The sequence below is a fragment of the Poecilia formosa genome, unplaced genomic scaffold (genome assembly GCF_000485575.1).
Source record: "Poecilia formosa unplaced genomic scaffold, Poecilia_formosa-5.1.2 Scaffold89, whole genome shotgun sequence".
Taxonomy (NCBI): domain Eukaryota; kingdom Metazoa; phylum Chordata; class Actinopteri; order Cyprinodontiformes; family Poeciliidae; genus Poecilia; species Poecilia formosa.
The window spans coordinates 2,031,700-2,054,657 of NW_006800028.1; the positions used below are offsets into that span (position 1 = coordinate 2,031,700).

Sequence of the window (22,958 nt, forward strand, 5' to 3'; positions counted from 1 at the left end):
AGGTAAAAACAATAAGGGAATAACTTCAAATCTGTGATACCAGTTAGCATGAAAACAATCCATTCACATGGAAGTCTTTAAATTACCTAATGGCGCTGAAACCCTCTATATTCCTGTGTGGGAGACCAAGGAGCCTCTGAGTGTCTGAATTATAGTTGTCTTCCTTGTCTCCACCTTCCGCATCCTCTTCATCCACCTCAATGAACTCCACCCATGGCTCTTCTTGGTAGAAATCTGTCGCATAGGCTGGCAGGCCGTCCACACCCCCACCATTCAGGATAAAATTCAACTCCTCCAGTTTCCCCTTCTACAAAAGATATAAAATATTGACAAGAGCTGTTCAAGATGCAGTATGACACTTTTACTTGATTTGTATCCTGCCACAACATAATGATAATTATACCAAATATGCAGAAAAGATATGTTTTAGATTATTTACATGCTGCAGCTTTGAAGCAACCTTTTTCACTTTAGAATATTACAGCCGGCATATAGGCTCAGTGTTGCATATCATTCATATACAATTCATGATATTCCCATATATTTTTTTCTTTTGTTAGAAGGCGGATTTGCTCTGTAGCATCTCATGATATACCACACCATAGTATATCATTTATTACAAAGCTTATCCTATTTACCTACTTTGACTTTCTTTGTATTTATGCATAAGTCGATTTTTATCAAAGTAACAACAAAGAGAAAATTATGCAGCACCTTTTAACAGACTTAAATTAAACTGAAAGAGTAAAAAAAAAAAAAAGGAAAACACAAGAATGCATGCAATACCTTCAACAATTCTGAATCAATGCCTTTGATTTTGGGTGCAGGAACAGGCGGCAAGAGAATCATCATTATTCTGAAATGACAGAAGAACGTGATAAGGTTAATAATATTGACAGGAGCATCTTAAAACAAAGGGTGACTTTTTTTTATTTGGATTGGTGAGTGCAGTTCATGATTTAAACCTACAAGAAAACTTTTTTTAGTCTTTTCTTAGCTGAACATCACCAGCCTTCAAATTTCATTGCAGATTAAATTTTCTAGAGTAAGTTTTTGATTGGAGGATTTGCTTGTAAATTTCTATGGCCACTGTGTTTGGAGGCCACTGTGTTTCTATGGCCACTGTGTTTGGAGGCCACTGTGTTTGGAGGCAATATTTATAGAGTGTTTTGTAAAAGTATTTCTTTGCTATATTTTAAATGGGATAAAAGCCTTTGAATCAAAACCAATACATGGTTTTCGAGATTAACACAAACCGTTTACAAAGTGTTTTTCACTCTCATCTGTTTTTGGTGAGTTTTATTTAAGAAATCCACTTTAATGAATTTTATAAAATTTTTTTAAATGAATGAGGACAGGTTCTTACCTTTGCTGCTGAGAAATGACTATCAGCATGATGACAGTCAGGACCGCCACAACCCCAAAAATGAGAACCAAAGTGAGTGGGACAGTGTAATCTGAAAACAAAATGTAGCATCATTTCTGATTAAATTCCTTGTATTTTATTTTTGCGAATTTAATAACTTAAGTAATAAGGCAGGTATGCATTAATTAAAGAAGAAAGGCTCCCACACCTTTGCTGGGAATTTCCGTAACTTCAATGAAGATGGAGTCGCTGAACTCTCCAAACTTCACAAAGGCCTGCATCCTGGAGCGGATGTGCACTTCGTACTCTTTTCCTATTTGCAGGCCGTAGATCGTCTGCTGGGTGTGCGGCTGCTTCTCCAGCTGAAAATGGAAATTTCACAGAACTCTTTAGCACATTTTAACAGAGCAGACAAATGTCCTGGCACATGCAGGGAGAAAATAAACACAGTGGCTAACTTGAAACAGCACAATGTGCCAAGAGGTCCTTACTTATTTTTGGTACCCGTAACTATGACCTTTTCAAAGGTGGCAGGGCTGCCCAGGCCTTTCACATAAATATGATCGAAGACATGTTGGCATAACAGAGCCATCTGTTGCTATTTTGAAGTTTGCATTTGTCAAACCGGGTGGCCAGGCAATGATAAACAAGCCTATACAAGGTCCCATGCCCTCTGACCCACAGATCCCTCCCTTCTCTTTTCCTTCAGAGAGTTTGTTTTCGCCGAGGGTCCTGCTCCTGCTGCAGCGGGCTTGCCAACAAAGCTACGGTGCATTTCAGCCACAAGAGTTCAGGAGGGAGTCCAGACAGTGGAAAGGAAACAAAACACGGTATCTCTACAACCTACCAAGAGTTTACTTTCAAACTTATGTGTAAGTGCTTTCATTTGTGCAATCTCTCGGGTGTTTTGTGTAGTCAGAAAGAAAGTTTGACGAAAAAAAAACGTACTGCTTCCCAGTTGGTGGCGTTCCTCTCTCTGTACTGGATTTCATACTCAATGCGCATCCAGCCCACGCCAACGTCAGCAGAGGGCGGGGGCTTCCAGCTGACTAAGACATCGTAATTGAGGCCAGAGGGGCTTATGTTCAGCAGGGTCCAGTTTAAAGACACGGGCGGGTCAGGACGCACTGTAAGGGGAGGGGGAAGGGAGCAAAAGTTTAGACGTGAACACGAGAAAAAACATGCAGCTGTTTACATCTTTGGATTTCACTGCACTCTCTTGTTTGCGCTCTAAAATACTGCTGTGCAGGAATGTTTACGGCATTAGAACATGACTTTTGCACTGTGCTGATATTTTGAGATCTGTCAAATTAACAAAACCAATATACCTTCCAGTAGTAGGAGGTTTTAGGAAACAAATGCAGCGAAAAGCGCAGCATTTTCACAAAGTGGTATTTTAGTGGCATTAACAGAAACGCTGACAATGGTAAAAAAATTTAACTTGCAAAATATGTACATTTATAAGAAAGTGTGTAGAGGAGGATATTCTTCATACATCCACATTTGTTTGGCATGCTTTACTGAAAAGAAATATTTTAGGTTTAGTTTTTAATTTTTGGCCTTTCGGTTGGATAAAACATTTGACCACTGCTTTTAATTTGTCTGTCAAGTTCCCATGAATCACAGGGTGCTGGTCCCGGTCTTTATCTTCGCTGTCTGGCAGACAGTCAGTTTATCTAATGTTTGCTTCAGCCAGCAGCAAAGGCTTTTTTTCTTTTTTTTTTCTTGGCACATGGACTTTCAGACTAACGAAGGTTCCAGTAAATTCTGTGGTGATGAATAAAGCCTTTTATGAAGACCAGTTTCAAAATTCCTTCTTAAAAGCTGAATTACAGAAAATTTAGCACAATTTGAAGTATCAACAATATAAAAAAAAACACATTTCTTAGAGAAATCTGGGATCACTGTAAAATGCTTGTCAAACATAAAGTCTTTTTGAAAAGAAGATGTACATAAGTCCTTACAGAGACGTTGAGATCTCACTATGTTGGTATGTGTTAAAGATTAAATGTTACACACTTTCTTTACGCATGTGGTCAGTTTTCTCTTGCCAAAACAATGTAAGGTGGGAGATAAATGGCTTTGAAAACATATTTTTCCAGAAAGTTCAAATTTCATCAGTTCAGATATAAAGTTGGACATCAACATGTAAAAGAAAATAAAGTCAGAAGTCAATATGAAAATAAGTGATGTTCTTAAAGTGACACTTTTAAATAAGATGTTGAACCCCTAAAAAATAATGTCACCACAGTCAACAGTACTTGTAGTTCATACATTTGTTACAATATTCCATAGTCCTACATTACCAAAAGCCTTATTTATATAAAAAAGGTCTGGCATGGGCTTGAGTTTTATTAGTATATGCCGTGCATTAAAAAAAGCTTGTAAGGAAGCTAAATGCCCACATCCATTTCTGTAACGTATAAGTTCTCCTTCTAGGATAGAAATACTGAATTTAAATGATATGACAAAGGCAGTTTGAAGTCCCTCAATAGCTTGCCTCAAAAAAAAAAACCCAAAACAATCCTGATTACAGTTTTTGTCATCAACAAAAATGTCCACTTCAGCTCTGGAGATGATTTTCCTAATGGTTTGTTTGTAACAAAGACAAACAAACAAACAAACAAAAAATACTTGTGAAGACAGACTGACTACAAACCTATATTTTCCACTGTGAAGCAGTCGTCTTCATTGAAATAAGTGACGTTTTGGCCACGAAGCTGAACGCAGTAGGGGATCCAAACAGATGTATGGTTGGCATCAAAGAAGCACTCTCTGTTTTCATGGATGTACTCGGGACATTCCTTCCATGCACTGGTGGGGGAACTGAACAAGAGAAAATGAAGATAAAAGAAGAAAGGGTAGCTGTAAAGTAAAGTTTTACGACATGCGCACATAAATCAGTGTTAAAGCTGCACTCACTCTTTCTTTAGGTAAAATACTCTCAGTGCTCCAGGAGAGGACAGGTTTTGGAGGCTGCCTGGACTCCACCAGCAGCGGAAAGTCTCCTGGTCCCTTGAGATGCAGTCTGTGAAGTGAGGTCCAAGGGTAGCTGCAAAATCAGTGAGGAAAAACCCAGTGTCAGGAAGGTTGGTGGTTTATTCATTTAAAAAAAAATGGTTCAGAAATCCCACAATGAAATTAAATATTGCTGGAACCTAAATTATGCAAGACTTTCCAAAGAGTCACCATACGTGGTGCTGGTTGTAGCAGGTTTGGAAGAAATTGCCTATGCAATTCTTTTAGTTGCATAGGCATTGGAGGCTATACAACTAAATAAAGCCTAAAGAAAGAGGCAAATATTAACAAAGGTAAATTAGTGGAGCCAGACTGAAGTTGACAACTGGAGCAGAAAAATGTAGGAACTCATATCAACTACCCTGCTACAGTAGAGATTTAGCCATCAATAAAAACATACATTTTATGAAAAACTACCAGAAGTAAAGAAATGTGCACCTTGATATACCTTTGTTCACACAGTAAAGAAATGTTTTGGAAGCGCCAGATCCATGTTTGATCTGAAGCCCAATTTATTTTAATATAGAATGATGCTTTATTTGTCATCTTAGAAGTGAAGCTTTAACTAAATCAAATTGACAGGAAAATGGAAGTACACAGAGGCTTTTATTTATTATAAAAGACAAGCCTATCATAATAAAGTAATGACACAACTAATGATACAAGATTTCCTGAAGTAAATTGTTACAGATTTCTCAAACAGGGAAGTGACACACTTAAATTAATTTAGTTTTCAAAAGAAGGACGATTTTTCCCCCTATCATCTATTGGTTTTTCCCTAATAAGTGTATTAAATATTGCGATATTGTAACTAATCATATTAGCTCTTAAGTAGAAAAACCCCTGTGCCTCCAAAAATGTTGCAACAATACAGAAAATGGCATTGAGTAATGAATATTTTTTTCTAGTATCAATATTGAGTTTGACATTTTTGTAAAGTTCCCAATACTCAAAGCTATTATCCAATACCAGCCAGCAGCTGTTCAAAACACGAGGAAAAAAACACCATGTTCAATCCTACATAAGAAGCATCAAATCAGAATGCTTCTTTGCATGTAGTATCTAATGTGACAGTGACTTTCTTTTGACATGCTGGCATTTGGACATCAGCGTATTGTTTTCAGCGACTGAGGAAAGCCAACCAGCACCTGATGAAAGGTGTGATGAGGCAAACGGTAGGTGGAACGAGCAGAACACAGAGGGTAAGTCTACCCTCCAAACGTGGATGTATAGGAATACAAACTGCTGATGTGCGAGTAGGATCAAATTTCAGTCACCAGCCCTTGATCCGTCCACACAGACCTTGAGGTCCTTTACTCAGCCTCTTTCATCTCTCCCTTGGCACCTCATCACTCACCATCAACAATCTTCTACCCACTCCTGCCAGAGAGCCGGTTTCTCATCCAGCTGGGAGTTTCAGGCCTTGGTGCAGCCATAAATAATCCGCTGAGTGTATCATCGATTTCTGCTCTACTCAGTCTATGCTCCTTCTGCTAACTCTGCGCAGAATTATAAATCACAAGTAAAATTGGAACATTAGCAAGAAATTAAAGAAAGACAGACTTCTGCAGAACTTTCTCCACGTTTTCAAAGCTTTTCAACATAAAACACAAGAAGATGCTAAATTGGGTACCAGCCATGTGTTTGCACAGTAAATATAAACACACAAACACTTTAATCCTCGGGCTTTACAACAAAGACACTCCTCACTAATAAAAATCAGCGCTTAACTACTTTTACCACTTGCAGTCCAATGTCAGAGTAACTTCAAAATTCATACTCATTCCCCGTTTTCCTTCACGTCGTGTTTTTTCACGCGGTTCCAAATGATTTTCCGAATCGTACTTTCCTCCCTCGTCCCTGCAAATTCCAGCTGCTATCAAGAAAACACCTTTTACAGAGAATGTGTGCAAATGAGGTCTTTTCAACAGAAATGGTTCAGATAGAGTAATAAGCATGTTAACATATACAGAATATGATATTAGGTTTAAATACTTCAAGAAAGGCCTACATTATTTTGTGTTACACCACTCTTAACTGTTTGTCCATGGAGGAAATAAGTGAAGGTAAACAAAATTTTGTATAAGTTAGCTTGAGTGCAGAGGCCAAACGGTGTAGTTATGCTTTGAGAATCTGTTTTCATTTTTTAAGTCAGCAGTGTGTCCATACAGTGTGCAGTTTGCCAGAGTTAAAACGTTATGCAAAAAACACCTGGAAAAACATACAAAATAAAGCCTCAATCTAATTTCCAATGCCTCTCTTTTGAACCCCTTTAGTAAATTAGCTTCCAAAGATTTATTGTACTGCATCCGTCATCCTGTTTTGGAGTCAGAAAACTAACAAATCTTAAAAGTAAGAAACACAAAAATGTTATTGCACATCTTTCAGAAACAAAAATAACTTTTTGAGTCACACCTTCTATAACAGGAAGTATGTCAATTAGTGGGTGCATCAACAATGTCTACTGGGGGTATCTTAAAGGGATTTTTTGTGATTGGTGGCATGGAAAAAGGAAAAAAAAATGCATTTAATTTTTTTTTTATCAAGTATGTAATTTCTGCACACTCCCTTCAGTGATATTAGGTCTGCAAGTACCATGCTGAATGACATCTGACCCCATGAAGTTCCCACTTACAAACCTCAATTTTGGCATGTGGAAGAATTCTTCCTCCAAATATGTGAGCATAAACATTCAAAAAATTCAGCTATCATTGGCTTGTCCAAATCATCTGCACAAATGTTAAACAAGCTTCCAACATGATTTTTCTTCAGCAGTGGAGCCTTGCACAGAGTGTACGTAGAGATCATTACACTTAAATGCATTACTTACAGTTTTAATGTGAGAAAAATGATATCTGTTATTTCCAGGTCTTTCTGAAGCTGCCTGAGTTCTCCTTGAAACTTGAACAACTCTGCTGATTATTCTTTTAGCTCTACCAGAAATCCTACAGCTTCTGGCCGTGGTTGGTTTCTGATAAAATTATGTCATGTGTCATCTTTTGCAATAGCGTGGACATTTTTCAACTACGTTGTCAATGATGAAGCATTTACTGGACAGGAAAGAGTGTTTCGGGATATGTTGGCTTTTCCCAATAATTATGCACAAGGAATGCTGTTTTTACATTTCAAGAAGTAAGATACAGCTATGATGAGAAGTCAAACTTCTTTTAAGTCATGTTTATTGCAGTAAATATACAGCATTGTCATAACAACAGAATGTAACAGATTTACTTATGTGCTATAAAGTGGCACTATGTAATTGTAAAATATATAATATCTAGCCTGGCCATTGCCTTCCTACTCAATTCTAATATATCTTCACTGCTCAGCCTGGGCTTTCTCCCATTGACATGGATTTCTCCAGCAAAATTTCAACCGGGCCAATCAGCGAACAGCAAGAGAAGAATTGTTGTTTGCCTGTAGTTTTAGCAATGGCAGCAGAGGAAGTGAACAAAGCCATTCAGTTGGGTCAAACTGCCACATTGCATACATCACAGTTAAATATTAGCGATTGGGTAAAATTTAAAACTTCAACAGAGTCCACATCCCGAGGAAGCAATCGTTATAGCCAGGAGTCCAGACTCTTTGTACGAAGCAAAGCGTAGAACAAAGGGCTGGTTTTTACCAGCCTTCATAATAGTCCTCTTTAAGATCTCTTGTGTGGATGACTTATGCTCTTAGTGCCATTTGCTGTGAATTTTTGTCACCTGAAGCATGTTCGCACTATAATTTCTTTGTGCTCTCTTTTTTCTCTCTGTCTTTTTTTTTTCTTGATTTTGATCACGGAAATTATTTAAAATATTTTGAGGTACAAGAAAAGAAAAAGCTGTAAAAGAAGACACATATCCTTTAAAAACAACCAAGACTGTACGGGTGAACTAGTGAAGTGAGGCTTTAGGACCCTGTTTAATTTTTTTTTCATGTCAGCTGGATGTCAGTAAAATCTGAAACATACCAGAGATAAAAGGTTATGTAACAACACATGGAATAACTTTCAATAATATGAGTCTAATTTCCAAACCCTCTCTTCTCATTTTTCAACCTGCTTATTGTGCTGTTTCTTCAGGCTGTTAATTCATTTTCATGTAAATGTTGAAGTTTTTGTCTTTATTTTCTTTCTTTTTTTTTTTTTTTTTTTACTTCTTTTAGCTTGGGTTTATTCACCTTTGACCAGCAAAATGTAGGACTATTTGTGAGATTAGGTAATGGACAGCTAAATTCTGTCTGTTCTTGCTAGTTGCCATTAAAATGATCCACAGCTGAAAGCCCTCAACTGAGGGAAGACAGCTAATTTTGTGCAGAAGTGTGTGTATGTGTGTGCAGCCCCCCCATCCTCTCTGTCCATATGTTTCTGCCTGTTATTGAAGGCTTCGCAGGCTGCACAGACTGATAAACAGCTCTCAGCCTCTCCTCCACCCATCACCAGGTCATGTAGAGGAGCTAGGAAACCATCCACTGAAAATGATGCAGGCCACAGCCATTAAGGCTTAAAAATCCAGTAAAAAGCCAAAATTGGGCTTCCAGTCCCAGTACTATTTCGAAAACAATACTAAAAAGATGGGGAAATGTGAATGGACTTATCCTACTTCACCCATACCCTACTTTATAATATTTACCTGTAACGAGGGACTTAATGGGCCTATGACATGTTGGAATACTTACATTTCCACCTCTTTTTCAGAATTAAGCTGAAGTTGGAAGATATGGGAAGAGATGGAGGGCAAAGGTCAGATTGACAATGTGTGCACAATGATAGCCAAATGTAAGAAAGCATGAGATTGCAAAAGAGAATAAATTTGTCATTGTGCAACATACACTGTAACACTAAAACAAAATTATTGATGGTCTGGAATAAAATCCAAGAAACTAATTTGTTCTCAACTTTCATTTTAACGGATCTAAAACTGCAATTCTATGTTGACATGCAAGAAATGTTTTGATGTTGCACTGAATTTAAAACTGTACTTTTAGTTGGTATTTTTGTAAGTTATTCAAAAAGGTTCACATGAATAACAAATGTGGTTAAGACGATGTATTTAAGCCAATAAGGTAATAAAGATTGATCATAGATGAAAACTGAAGCCATAAACAGTTCACCAAAAACCCATAAAACGAAACTGCAAAACAAAAGAAAGCAGAGAGCAGATTTGTTGTTCCTTGACATTTTTCACAAGCCTTAAAGCTAAGATATTTAGAAGACGCTTACATAATGGCAGACTGCTTAATATTTACAAACCTTCACCAATAACTAATTTGGACATAATTATTTATTACAATGGTTGCACTTTAATGTATAAGAGAAGAGCAGTTAGAGGTGGCAGATTCTCTCTAAGCTTTGCTCCTTACTTAATTCTAACTTCATCTGCTTTTAGTTACTCAGTTTGTCTTCTAAACTGAGACACAAACTCACTTTATCACTGGAGTATCTGCAGAGAGTACACTGGGCTCGATAATATGGCAAAATCTTGAACTTTTGTGGTTTAGACATTGGGTCCTAAACACTGTAGTAAGGTTTAGAGAGAAGGGATTGAGTGTGCACTACTCTTAACAGAGTCCTTCCATCAGTAGAATAATATGTGCTGCCCAATATGTATTATCAGCTTTGTTCAATTAAAGGTTTGCAAAAAAATATTATCACTCATAAACATCTTGATATGAAAATGTTTGTGCACAAATACTGAACATATATTCCCAACATCAACTTAAGTAAGAAATGATAAATGAATCAAGACTTTGCAGAACCATGGTGTTTCTACTAGCTTTACACATCTGGAGACATTTTTGTCTAATCTTTACAACATAGATCAAGCTCAGTGAAACTGTACAGAAAGCATCTTAGTGCTAATTCTCCATTAGAGTCAGATGTGGGTTTAGATTATTCCAGCAGAAACAAGCTTTGCTCTTAACCATTCTTTTGTGGTTCTGGATGTATGTTTATGTTTGCTTTGTGGCTGAAAGACTAACCTGGTCTGATCTGACCAGAGCCATTTATTCAATTTATTTTTATTTATTTATATATCACATCTTCAGCAACAAGGCAATTAATGTGTTTCCTTTCTCTTCAACAGTTTGTACCACACTGAAAAACTAACTAACCCTGGTTAATGGACTGTTAGCCAAAATAAATTATGGAATAACAAGTTAAAAGCCAATGTCTAACAAATGCTAAGTATTTTTCACATTCTACTACTTGAAGTACTTATAGGTTTTATTGCTCCACACCCAGTGGTTATTTTCCTAAATGGTCTAGACGAGCCAGGGGCTGGTTCAGACGCGAGGTATTTGGAATCTGCACTGCCACCACATCATCCATGCCAGATGTTTTCATACTTCAGCCCTCTAAATCTGAGCATGAATATCAGAATTTAGCTAACCAGATGGAACAATTGCTAGCACAGGACGGCGCTGTGCTAAGAGTGCTTGTGAGGAAGGACAGGCCAAGTGCTGTGTTATTGCACCACTGCACACATGCATGTTTTGCTACAAAAGAACAAACAGGGAAAAATGCTACATTATGTGCACACATTTTTTTCATTCTTCTTCAAAAAGGAACATTCAATAAACTCAGAGGAAACCAAGCTATATGCCAGCTGGGAGAGAGAAGAGAAGGTCAGCGAAAGAGGAATTTAATTTCTTCTTCAGAGGAAAGAAGAAAGTGCCGTCTGGAAACTACATTTGGAGCAGAAGCTGTGTTTGTAGCAAAAAAATAATAAAAAATAATAATCTACCAGAACTTTGAAGAAGGCCAGAGTAAAGGGGGATAAAGGTGACAGAAGGGAACATGATATAATAAATGTATGTCAACAGGGGATATAAATAACTGCCAACATTTGCACACTGCCTCATGCTGAATATACACCTTCAAAACAAAAACAGGTAAAGAATTTCAAAGTGCCATTGTTTAATTCGGTGAATGCATCCTGCCTTTCTTACCAGCAATGAAACAGGACCACCGGATAACAAGCTGTTGCCGCCATTGATCCTCGATGATTTCCAACAATGCTTCGAGCTTTGAAGTCAAGTGCAAACTTTGCTCTGTTTGCCTTTACAGTGTCCTTTTAAGCTTTTAAAGGCTCAAGAAATATACTAGCTGGAAATAATCATGCTTCTTATTTCCTCTAAAGTCATTAAATACCACTAAACCAATATAGTTACTATCCCATTTCTCGTCATTATAAGTTAGGCTTCAGATATTTTAACATGGTGACAAGAAGTGTGTAAAATTCAGCTTTTTAAGACTGTGTCTTCACACTCAGCATGAGATCCATGAGTCACAAATGAGTCAACATGACTTTGTGAGACCCAACTTGTTATCCCAAGAAATTAAAAAACGAATACACACCGAGTTGTGCCATAAATCGGGTTCTGTTTAACTCAGTATAATGTTTTCTTCCTTATGTTACTGATACCTATTTTTAGATTTCACTAAAAATACAGCGCACTAATTAATTGCACTTAATTAGGGTAAGTGCAATTGTAAAAAAAATCTTAAAATTGAATAAATATGCATGTTTGTCTTTTCTTCTTATAAGCTGTGTATGGAGAAAAAGGGAAAAAAACTGAAAAATGACTTTCTCTGAACATGCTGTAAGCTGAATTTGTCAGAAAGATAAAATTAGCAGTTATTGAAAGAAAGTATCAAAAGACTAGGAAAGACATTACAACAAAGTTATGAAAATTCAGTAAGACAGATAATACATGTGACCCATCAAGCTTCACCCTTTCTGCAGCATCACAAAATGGACAAGAGATTGCAACCATTAGTGTAAGTTTAACTATATTTTTATCCTATCCAACCATCCATTTTCTGTACACTCTTGTCCCTTAGTGGGGTCAGGAGGGGTGCTGGTGCCCATCTCCAGCGAACGAGAGAGAGCGAGAGGCGGGGTTCACCCTGGACAGGTCGCCAGTCTGTCGCAGAACCATGTGCTATATTTTTAACTTAACTTTAAGTTGCACTCTAACATACTGCCACTCTCAAATCAAGTAGTGCTGAAAATATGGTTGTACATTAATAAATTGCTACTTGACAAAATTTAATTGCTTACTTGTAATCCATAATGTCCCACACTGCTTAAGAGAACTTGTGTTTAGCTTATCAACTAAATTTTATTACCTTTTAATGATTTCTATTTAATTAGTTTTCTTTCCCCATAAGTATTATCTTCTAAACTGGATTGTTGATTTGAAACTTTCTCATATATTATATGTTTTCCTGGCCATGACATCCAGCTCTGTGTTTGTTCGTCACACTCAAGGCTCGTTCTTGAAGCAGATGTAACGGAAGGTTTTTGTGAACGAACAAGAAACACCAAACCAAAACCTCTGCACAGCAACCACTGATTACCACCAATGTAGCCAAGACCACAGCCTCACTCAGTGGGACCAGTCTGTGAATCCTCCTGAGACACTCAGACAAGAAAAGATCAGGGAAGACACACTAAGGAAAAAAAAAGTAGGCTGTGAAGACAGAGACGAACACTGCCTATAATTACTCTGGTAAACCTTTAACTGCATAGAAGCATCTCCAAATATCTACTCTTTGCTTGTTTTGTGGCTGATACGACAAGAGGCACATTCCCAAGAAAACCATTTTGGTTGACAGGTGAGACAAAAAAAGGTTTCATGCAGACATGCACATATGTGGAGAAAGAGAGAGAGAGAGAGAGAAAGAGAGAGAGACACAGAGAGAGAAGGAGAGAGTGAACCTGAAGGCTGTAAATGAATGTCAGTATAGGATGCTGTTCTGGTAGTTTGAAAAAGATGTAGGCTGTCTGTGTTTGTTCTTGCTATCGCCGGCTGCTTTGTGTTTACAAATGTTTTAACGGTTGTTGAGGAAGACCAGGACTGCATTACTGCAGTGCTCTCTGGAAACAATTTGGAAGGAGGTGGGCCGGTCAAGCCATCAGCAGTTTGTTTTAGAGAATGTTAAGCTACCTTTGATATACAGCAATTTTTTTTATAAAAGCTGAAGGTAACATAGTTGCTTGACTGTGCTGTGAAATAGTACTATGTGTGCAGAAAATACATAAGCTATTGACTAATTTTTAATTTTTGTGTGTTTTTTTTGTGTGTGTGTTTCTTTTTATAGACCAGGTGGCAGTAGAAATAAACAACATCAACTGATGTAATTATTTAAATTGTTATACTCTTAATCACTGTTGAAATATGTTACGCCTTACCTAACACAAGCCATTTAACATAAACACTAATAGGGTAGCTGTAAAATTATATTCCTCTCTACAGTGTTTCACTTGGTCTATGCTGATCTACCGTAACAACCTGCAATTCAGGAACCCTTTGGAACGGGGAACAGCTTAGTTTCTTTGAGCAAAATCTGCAGGAAGACCAACACATTGAAGTCTTTTTTGTTGTTGTTTTTTACCCCTGCTGGGAACTATTTGAGAAAAGTGAACTGTATCTGTCAGCAAATTGTAATAATGATAAAAACACACTTATGAAAGGGTGCCCCACTCAGGAGCTGAATTATAGAGTGCAGAAGAAGACTAAATGTGCTCTGGCTATCTCCACTGGATTCCAGTGGCATGTCTGCAGCTGTTTTTCACTAAACCCAAAGTACACAAAGAAGTGTACTCGAAAAGGGTTGTTTTTTTTGTCAGACGCTGCCATGAAAAATATGACCAAATCACCAATAATAAAAAAAAGACCTTCTATACAAACCAGAAAATACTACTACAAAACACAATATTGTAATAGCTTAACGTAAAAAAGAAACACAAGAACTAAATTGCACTGTGTTGCCAACAGCACTAGCCTATTAATAACATTAACAACCCTTGTGGGATGCCGTAGCTTCCCACAAGGGAATGCTTTCTCTTGACATTTGTGTGCTCCTTCCAAAAGGGAACACCAGACAGATGTTTCAGCAGCAAAATGAGAAATCATTTACACGTGATGAGCACAAATCAATAAAAACAATGATCAGATGTCGCCTAATGATATTCTCCCCGACTTCTCTGAATGCCCGTTCAAAGAACAACTTTTGTTTAGCTGCTAAATGCTGTCGATGCTATTTACTCAAAGGAAATGCTGATCCTTCAGTGTAAGACAAAGCTCTATGTTTGTCTTTGGCAGAATGAATCTAACACATAAAATAACTAAAAAGCCTCACATTATTTCTGAGGCAAACAGAGAAAACTCTGTTACTTTTTTGAAATCTATTCATTAAGAAAAAGATTAGATTTTACTTGTAAACGGATTTTCCAGATTTTAGTTTAAAAGGAAGATTTAAAGGCTGTGTTTTTAAGTAGTAATATGAGCAAATCATGTAAATGACACCCACGGACCAGGTTCTTGAATGATACAGGTTAGGAGAGAAACTGGTTGGTAATCCTTCTTGAACAAGTACGCTTCATATATAACGAGTCAGAAACAGCTGCCAACTCCATTTCCATACGAGAAAGTAATACAGACACCCTAGAACAGATTTATATTTTGCAGTTGCCACTGTTTGGCTGTGAGAATTGCTGTCCTGGCAGAGGTGGAGCTTAAATAAACAAGTGCTGCCAAAGTTCTAGTATTTTACCCAATTTCAACAGAAGCTGCTTTAGCTGCCAGGGGCAGATAGCAGTTGGTAATGTCAACAAAATGAGATAATGGTACATCCTTTCAATCATGATTTCCACATGTAATGTAATATTTATACAGTAAAATTTAACTGAAAAATAAAGATGTTATTTTTATTTTTAACATCTTATATAAGTACTTCGTTATACAACGAAGTACTTTTGGATTAAGTTTCACCTTTCAGTCTTCTTTGGTGGAAATCTGTCATCATCCCACATCTTGATGTGGCAATATTTGTGAAGTGAGCCTTGCAAAGGTTTTTCAAATTTATCAGACATTGAGGACAACTCAGAGTCTGAGAACTTGCTGTCATATTCAGTCACATGCAGATGACAAAACATCCTTGTTGGAAGTGTCGATCAGTTCCTGCTTTTTCAATGATTTTGAAAAAAAGGTCCATTGGACATTATGTGACTTTTGTCCTTGTTATTCTGCAAATATTGGTAACTGTCTTCACTGTCCCGTGGTATGCAGGTAATGCTGTGGAATACTTTGAACCATTCTCCTGACTGATATCCTTGCAATATAAGATCATTTGAAACCTTTTGAAAACATGGCCTTTATCTAAAGAATGCAAATGCAGATAGTCTGGAAACAATAACTAAACATTATTCGAAGGTCATCAAAGTATATGTAAAGGTATTTCAACAAGAGTCTCTCCACAGACCCACTGCACTTTTTCTGTTCATGTCGCACCTTCATTTTTAAAAATCCATAAAACACGGTTCACCATTCATTTACAAATTCTTATTTTAACAGTTTTGTGGCTTTAAAGATGGAAAGTGGAAAAGTACATAAAATCTGGTCCCCATCTCCAGCCAGCCCAAGCATTCTTTAACCTAATTATTTTAAATGATCCAGTGACAACCAGATTAGTTGGCTGAACATTGTGCATTGCTCTGTCCCTGGACTTTGACAGCACAGCTCCAACGATATGTTTACCCTAGCACTATTGATCACCAACAAGTCGGGAAAGTGCAACGTTTGCTCAACAGTGAACCTTTCCACATGCATCCAAGCAAACACATCATTCTGCAACTGATGTCTGACATAAGGTTTGATAGCAGGTGTCAACAGCACGTTGAGCACAAAATCGAATCTCATTTGTTAATATTTGATAGAGCACACATTGACAATCTGATGAACTGACTGAAGAACAATTCGTTCTGACATCGTACCATTTCCTCCAGAGTATCTAAGCTGAAACACCAGTAACTCACCTGATGATGTTGTGCGGTCCCAGTCAATGAGAAATGCAGATGCAGGAGTGGGCAGCCAATCCAAAGCAGAAACCAGGAGTATGAGACAAAGGTTGGAGGAGAGCAAGACAGCCATGATGCTGGAAAGAGAGAGGGACAAACGCAGAGATTGTAAATATCAGTTAAACATCACGATGACACGTCTATGTGAAACTAACCTTCCTTCTCCCACTTGCTCTCTGTTTTCTGCTTCCCTGAGAGTGAAAATTGTGGTTGCCTTTTTAATTTTATTTTTAGCTGGTGTAGCCCAACAGGAGTAAAAGTATTGGCTTTTGTTTCTTCAGAATTTAAAAGACTAATCTATGATGCTGTTTTCTGAAAGTCCTAATTAAACGTGTGTGTGTGTGTGCGTGTGTGTGTGTGTGTTTTACCTTAACAGGAAAGTTAATGTTTAATATTTTGTCAAAATAAACACAAACTTCAATGTTCAAAGCAGCTGATTGCTGCAAAGTTGAAGGGAAATAATAAAAAGTTTAAAAAATACATAAAAATTAAATCCCCAAATTCCTTGAAAAGTATGATGTCCATTTATATTCAGCCTTCAGGGGTCACACCTTGGAGAGCTGAGATCATGCACGTTTTCAAAAATGTATAGACTAAAACTTTTGCCCATTCCTCTTTGCAAAACATTTTGACCAGTCAGATTAGATGAGGCATCGGAATGAACAGCAATTTTCAAGTCTTGGAAAAAATTATCAATGTGATTTATAAATCAATATTCTTTTAGTAAAAGAATAGTCTGTTGACTTCCAGTGTTGTGTGAATGCTCAAAGTTTCTGGATGTTAACAACATTCAATGTGTCAGTAGTATCACAATTATATATCATGTAGTTGTTCAGTAATCCTGATTAAGTATGGAGACAAATAATATCAGTAGATCATACTCTGCCTGTATTTCCTCGATAGACTCTAATAAGTTTTCTGCAGTTCAAAGAGGAAAGAAATAAAATAAAGAGTTAAAAATCCAAATCAGCAACTCAGATCTCAAGGTCATGGTTAGGAAATGTCTGGTTGGTAAATCTCCAAAAAAAAAAAAAAACAAATGTCTAATGTACAGTTCAATTTAATCTTATTTTTGTATATTTTTATATTACACCCAATATTGGTAATGGAGCTAAATATTAGTGTTATGTCAAGAAGACCATCCAACTTAAAGAGTTGGAGCTCGTCATAAATCAACACCACTTGAATAAAGCAAGACAATGACTGTAATAGACAGAGAATATTATTTTTAAAATACTGACACTCAAAGTTGGTCAAATGTAGGCACAAAACATGTGAATATTAATGGAATTATAGTTGGTAAAAAATAATAAAATAAAATAAATAAAACATCCAATGTCCGTTTTGAAACGAGTAAAACTGCAAAGATAAAAAATGGTCACAAGGCTGAAATGACCAAAACACATTGCAGTTAGCAATGTCTAATTGTTTGCAGTCTGAGTGGACCAAAGCTAAGAATAGGACAATTAAAAATTAGAAGACATTTTTACTCTACTTTTTCTAGGTTGACACATTGCAAGTACAACTAAGCCTATATTTTTAGACTAATTTTAATAAGTTTTCATTGTATTAGGCTGTCTTTTAGTGTAAAAGGGGTTGTGTGTCTTTTGACTGCCATCATGCAGCAATAAAGAAACAAATCTGCAGGGAAATACACACTTGTTGCAAACGTCGTCAACTCCCCAGGCTATTCTTTCCAACAAAACTAGTATTTTTTTTCCCCCAAAAGTTGTTAGATAGTGTAAAACATCAGACAACTCTCCCTGGTCATTCAGAATGTTGTGGTGGACAACTTCTAGAAGTTAAGTCCAACCTCTAAATATAGGCCAAACCTTCAGTCCACACCCTTAGCTATTTACAGCTGTGCTGCACGTTTGCTGGGCAGCCAGCTACCCTGAATGTTGAGTTTATGCCTCTACATGTGTTTTTCCCAACTCGGATGCTTGCTGACACTACAAGCTTTCGTCTTAATCTTATGTTCTCCTGCTCATTGGACATCTTTTATATGATTTAATAAGCAATGCAATTCTAAGTCATCCAAAAAAAAAAAAAAAGGTTTTATCCAAACTGTGAAAAAAAACAAAACATTAGGCACATTAAACAACTGAAAATAAATGTTGGCAGGAATGTTCAGACTTTCACAGTGAATCAAAGTTCTCTGTACTAGGCAACAACTTTATTCTTTACATTAAACTTTCAGGCTGAAGTGTGTGTGTGTATGTGTGCGTGTGTGTGTGTGTGTGCCTGTGCATGTGCATGTGTCTAAATTCCATGTGTCCAGAGACCACAGAAGGCCAAGTTATACAATGCAGGAATTCATGGCAGAAAGCTGTCAAGCAGCAGGCTCATCTGGACTGGGTAGAATATCCCACTTACTTCACATGTTGCTCAGTTTCTGCGTTGGTCTACTTCGTCTCTTTAGAATAATTCAGTCTCCCCCTCACTTATGCTTCAAACAATTATTCTCTTAATCTTCCAGCTGAAGCACCGCCATTAGGGCAATTAGGACGATCAAACCATTTTTCTCTGTTTCTGCATTGTCTCTTCTTTCAAAGTCTGTTGTGTCATGAGTGGAAGAACCAAACTAAATTAACCCCAAAGAGCTATTTGACTCTGACATTTCACCTCATGTTAATCCTTTGAAATTGTCTGCGAAAGCCCTGCCAGGGCGGGACATTTATCCCTCATTTCCCTAACTCTTTAGGCCAATGACAAGCTCTCAGACTTCTAGGAAGAGCAGCAGGGTCCAATAAGAAAAGAGGGCGGCTCAGCACAAGTCTCTTGGGTTCCCTTGGTGAACTTATGAGGTCAACCCTTTTCCCAAAACTGCTTTCATAAAACACACATGCATGCATGTATGCAACATGAGCACATCGCTATCACACACACACACACACACATACATATATACATACACGGGCGTTGTGCACACTTTGGACTTGTCACCTCGCCGCCAATAACATGCTTCTGCCATGTTTCCTCAAGTTTCTATTAATCATCTCTGTTTGTTCCAAATCGGATGAGAGGTGAGGTGGTGAGGGAGTCAGGAATAAATAGGATGGTGGTACAAGGGTGAAAGCAAAGAAAATCAAAAGGTCAGGGGGAGAGAGGTCATTCAATCTGTTAGATTCTCTTAACTGAATAAAAACAGAATAAAAGCACACATAACCACAAACACACCCAAAGAGCAATGTTGCAAGCCTGAGTTCAATGTGAGGTTCCTCTAAAGAGAACAGAGGGCACATCTTAACTGCAAGCTGTGTGCATACTGAACGCTTTTCAAATACCTGAGTACACAGAAATAAAATGACTAAGTGAACATGGGAATGGACTTTTAATTAGTTCATACGCATGAGGAGCGAAGCTATTTTCAAACTAAATACTATTTCTGGGTATCATATATATACATATTTTTTAATCCATTTAGGTGTAGTCATTGACGAGACTACACCTTCATTTTTTACATTGTAAAACTAGAAGTCATTGGTGTATATTCTCATTCGTCCAGTACAAGATGATGCCAAGTGCGTAAGAAGAAGGTTCTGGACTTCTTTTCTTGTTTCTTGAAAAGAGAAGAACTCCACCTGCATTCTACTTAAGCAGAAGGGGGGAACTGTGAATTGCTGACGCAGTAATGCTGTGCATCATAAGAGACATTGACATGTCACTGTCAAAGTTAGATATTCCAAACTCAGGCACAAAACAGCAGCAAAACATTGCAACTTGCTATCTTATAAATCATCATCACTTTAACATTTGGGGTAATGGAAGTAGGAAATTACAATACACACACATACCAAAGAAAGGAAGACACTGAGCAGAGAATTATTGTGATGTACACCCTGACGTGTAAAGCTCAAAGTTTGTCATCAGACCTTGCTGCATTGATAGAAAATATATGAAAAAATTTTGAATGACCTTGTTAATTACTCTATTACCAGTCCAGTGAAGCCAACATTTCAAAACCTCAAGCTATTTGAGGTTTGAGTAAAGCCTGTTAGAAATGCATTTAAATGTAATTATGGGATAAAGACCATTTAAATCGGATGCCATAAAGCATCTCAAATGGGTGAAATCTTGGACGAGAAGTAGGACATTTTGGTTGTCAGGCTGAAAAAAGTCAAACTTGTCAATCCCACAAAATTAGAAAAAAGCTGAGGAGTGAATTGTTAACATGGAAGAGTTTTAGTGTTTTTCAGTGTTTTTCACCAAACACAGATGACAGCTTGATCAGCATCCTGTTATAATAGCTTAATGCTGCTCTTCAAAAGTACATTTAAAATGTACTTGCTGATGTCATAGATCAAAACAAAATAATCCAAACAACACAAACTCATCGATACACTCTAATTAAATAAGTAAAGCATTCCTTTGACCTCTTCACCTTCTCACCTGGCCTGTTTTCTTCTAACGAGACAAGCACTGAAATTAAAATGACAATCTTTACGGAATCTTCTGTTATTTATAAGCAGGGTAAATTTTCAGCTTGGCTGAGCAGGCAGCTTTTCCTGCAGTGTAGCTACTTCACACCCTTGGCTTAAATTATATCAAGCACAAATAGGCATCGACTAATCCCTAACATTTTGCCAACATCTATACTTGTCTTTTAGCCTATTCGTTATCACTGATCTCTCACTCTCTTCATGCAGCTCCGTGCTCAACCGTTCACTTCCCCACAATTCAAATCAAGAAAGCCCATGTTCTGAAAAGACTGCAGTTAATTTTCTCTTACCCTCGTTTATGTTGCTGTAAACGATCATTTTGTAAAACGATCATTCAAAGTATATGCAATGAAGAACTGAGAGAATTAATCTGCAAGGTAGAAACTGAGTACAAAAATAAAATTGAGAGCAACTATTTCAGTGCATTTAAAACAGGCCCTCAAAATGTTTACTTGTAAATACTTGTAAACAGCTGACATTTGTGTAAAACCAATACCAAAAAGGCAGGGGGCAAGTACACCTGAAGACTGCAGAGGTTTTGCTGTTACATCAATTCTGTGTAAAACTGTAAAGCCACAGAGAGTTTCGGTTGATCTGCTGACATCAACAGTGACCAGTGTGTTGGATGCACTGGCATTTGTTTGTAAGATAGACACAGACACTGGTGATGCATTGTTGGTCTCATGCTTGATTTTGTACCAAGTAGCTCACACTTTCTAAAGGACATGCTAGGCCGACCTCAGTGTGTGTCATTTCACCTCTCATTTTTTTCATTATTTATAAAAAAAGAGAGGTGGGAGAAGCTATTATTTTCAAGGAAATATGTCTTTAACGTCCGTCAGATTGTTCAAAAGCATCTGTGAAGGGCAAGTATCAATTCTTAATTAAACTGATGGCTGAACTAGAGGGCCACTCTGACACAACAAAATGCTTCGATCTAAACCGGTCCATAGTATCTCCTACTACAAGTTTAGGGTTGTGGTCCTGCGACAACTTGATTTAACTTGGCATCGACTGTGGCCTCCTTCCCTGTGCCTGCTGAAGAAAAGCGTCACCACAAGCAACACCGTGGGGAGGGGGTAAGCTTTTAATAAATTAGAATATTTATTCCAGCGACTGAATTCACAAAATGAAACACATTATGTAAATTAATTACAAACAGACTTGATGTTTTGAATCCTTTCTTTCACTTAATCATGATGATTTTCCACTTTCGGCTAATGAAAACAGGCCATTTAAGATCAAGACAATATTACATGAGGCCAATAAATATTTTAACACAGAAATGTGAGCTTAATGAAGTTTCAAAAGGTACTTTTAATTTGACAAGTCAAGCTCATTGGAACATTTATTCTAATTTACTGAGATGGACCTTTATTTATACTGAGATCAAATCACACACGCACGGATACTCTGGTGATTTCTAAATGTTGCACAATTCATTTTAGGAGAATCAGACTAAGTGGGTTGAAAGCAAAAGCACTCCACACTCCAGATTCCTATCTATATATAAAAAAAAAACATGTACCCTTTTTCTTTCCTACCAGCTGCTTTTTTAAAATAAACAGGCTTTCTGTTTGACTCACACAAAAGACCTACAAGCTGCAGCTGCTCCTTTCAGCCTATGGACTGTTTGACGAATGTTTACCACCCTCTGTGTGCACCTATATTTGGACATATAGGTGGTCACTGTGAGACCATATGGCCGTATGCGTGCATTTTCAGCTTGAGCGTGTCTACATGTGTGTGTGCTCCAAAGCCATTCAAGCCTGGCTACTGGATGGTTCTAATGTCTCCTACTCCTATTTCATAAGAGACTGTGGAAAACTTGGAGTCAGCACACTGGCATGAGATGAGCCTCGGCTGGAAGCGGATTGGGTCACACATCTGCAAAACACCACGCATGTCTGTGTGTATGAAAAGCAAGAGAGGAAAAGAGGGGTCGGGGGCGCATGCATATATGCTGGACAAAAGGAAGACGTGTGCATTAAACGCATAAAAGCCAGTGAGTCCAGTGATGAGGAAATATGTGCTGCACAAATTATAACACAGCAGGAGAATTGCACCATTCCAGGCCGTGTTCTTTGCACACAGCAAACAGCTGAGAAGCGAAAACAAAAATCAATGTTTTAATGGGTTTCGGGGTTTTGTACAAAATAAGAACAATCAATGGTTAAACCTGCAGAATTAAACCCTAGAGAACAAAGAAATCCTCTGTTTCCATAAGAAAACACAGGTATGCAGCCTCTTTAATTTGCTCTAGAGAAGCTGTTTCTCGCCACA

General features: G+C 37.5%; 1 protein-coding gene across 1 annotated transcript in view; it reads right to left on the reverse strand.

Moving 5' to 3' along the window:
- The window catches only part of ghra (growth hormone receptor a), a 30,924-nt gene that overhangs the window by 6,076 nt on the left and 1,890 nt on the right, over positions 1-22,958 (reverse strand). Inside the window, exons 2-9 of the mRNA XM_007557592.2 lie at positions 16,192-16,310; positions 4,289-4,418; positions 4,026-4,192; positions 2,315-2,493; positions 1,575-1,728; positions 1,367-1,457; positions 787-856; positions 87-307 (exon numbers count right to left, since the gene is read on the reverse strand). Of these exons, the coding sequence (XP_007557654.1) occupies positions 87-307; positions 787-856; positions 1,367-1,457; positions 1,575-1,728; positions 2,315-2,493; positions 4,026-4,192; positions 4,289-4,418; positions 16,192-16,306 (1,127 nt within the window). The 5' untranslated portion in view covers positions 16,307-16,310. The remainder of the gene's footprint in view (positions 1-86; positions 308-786; positions 857-1,366; positions 1,458-1,574; positions 1,729-2,314; positions 2,494-4,025; positions 4,193-4,288; positions 4,419-16,191; positions 16,311-22,958) is intronic.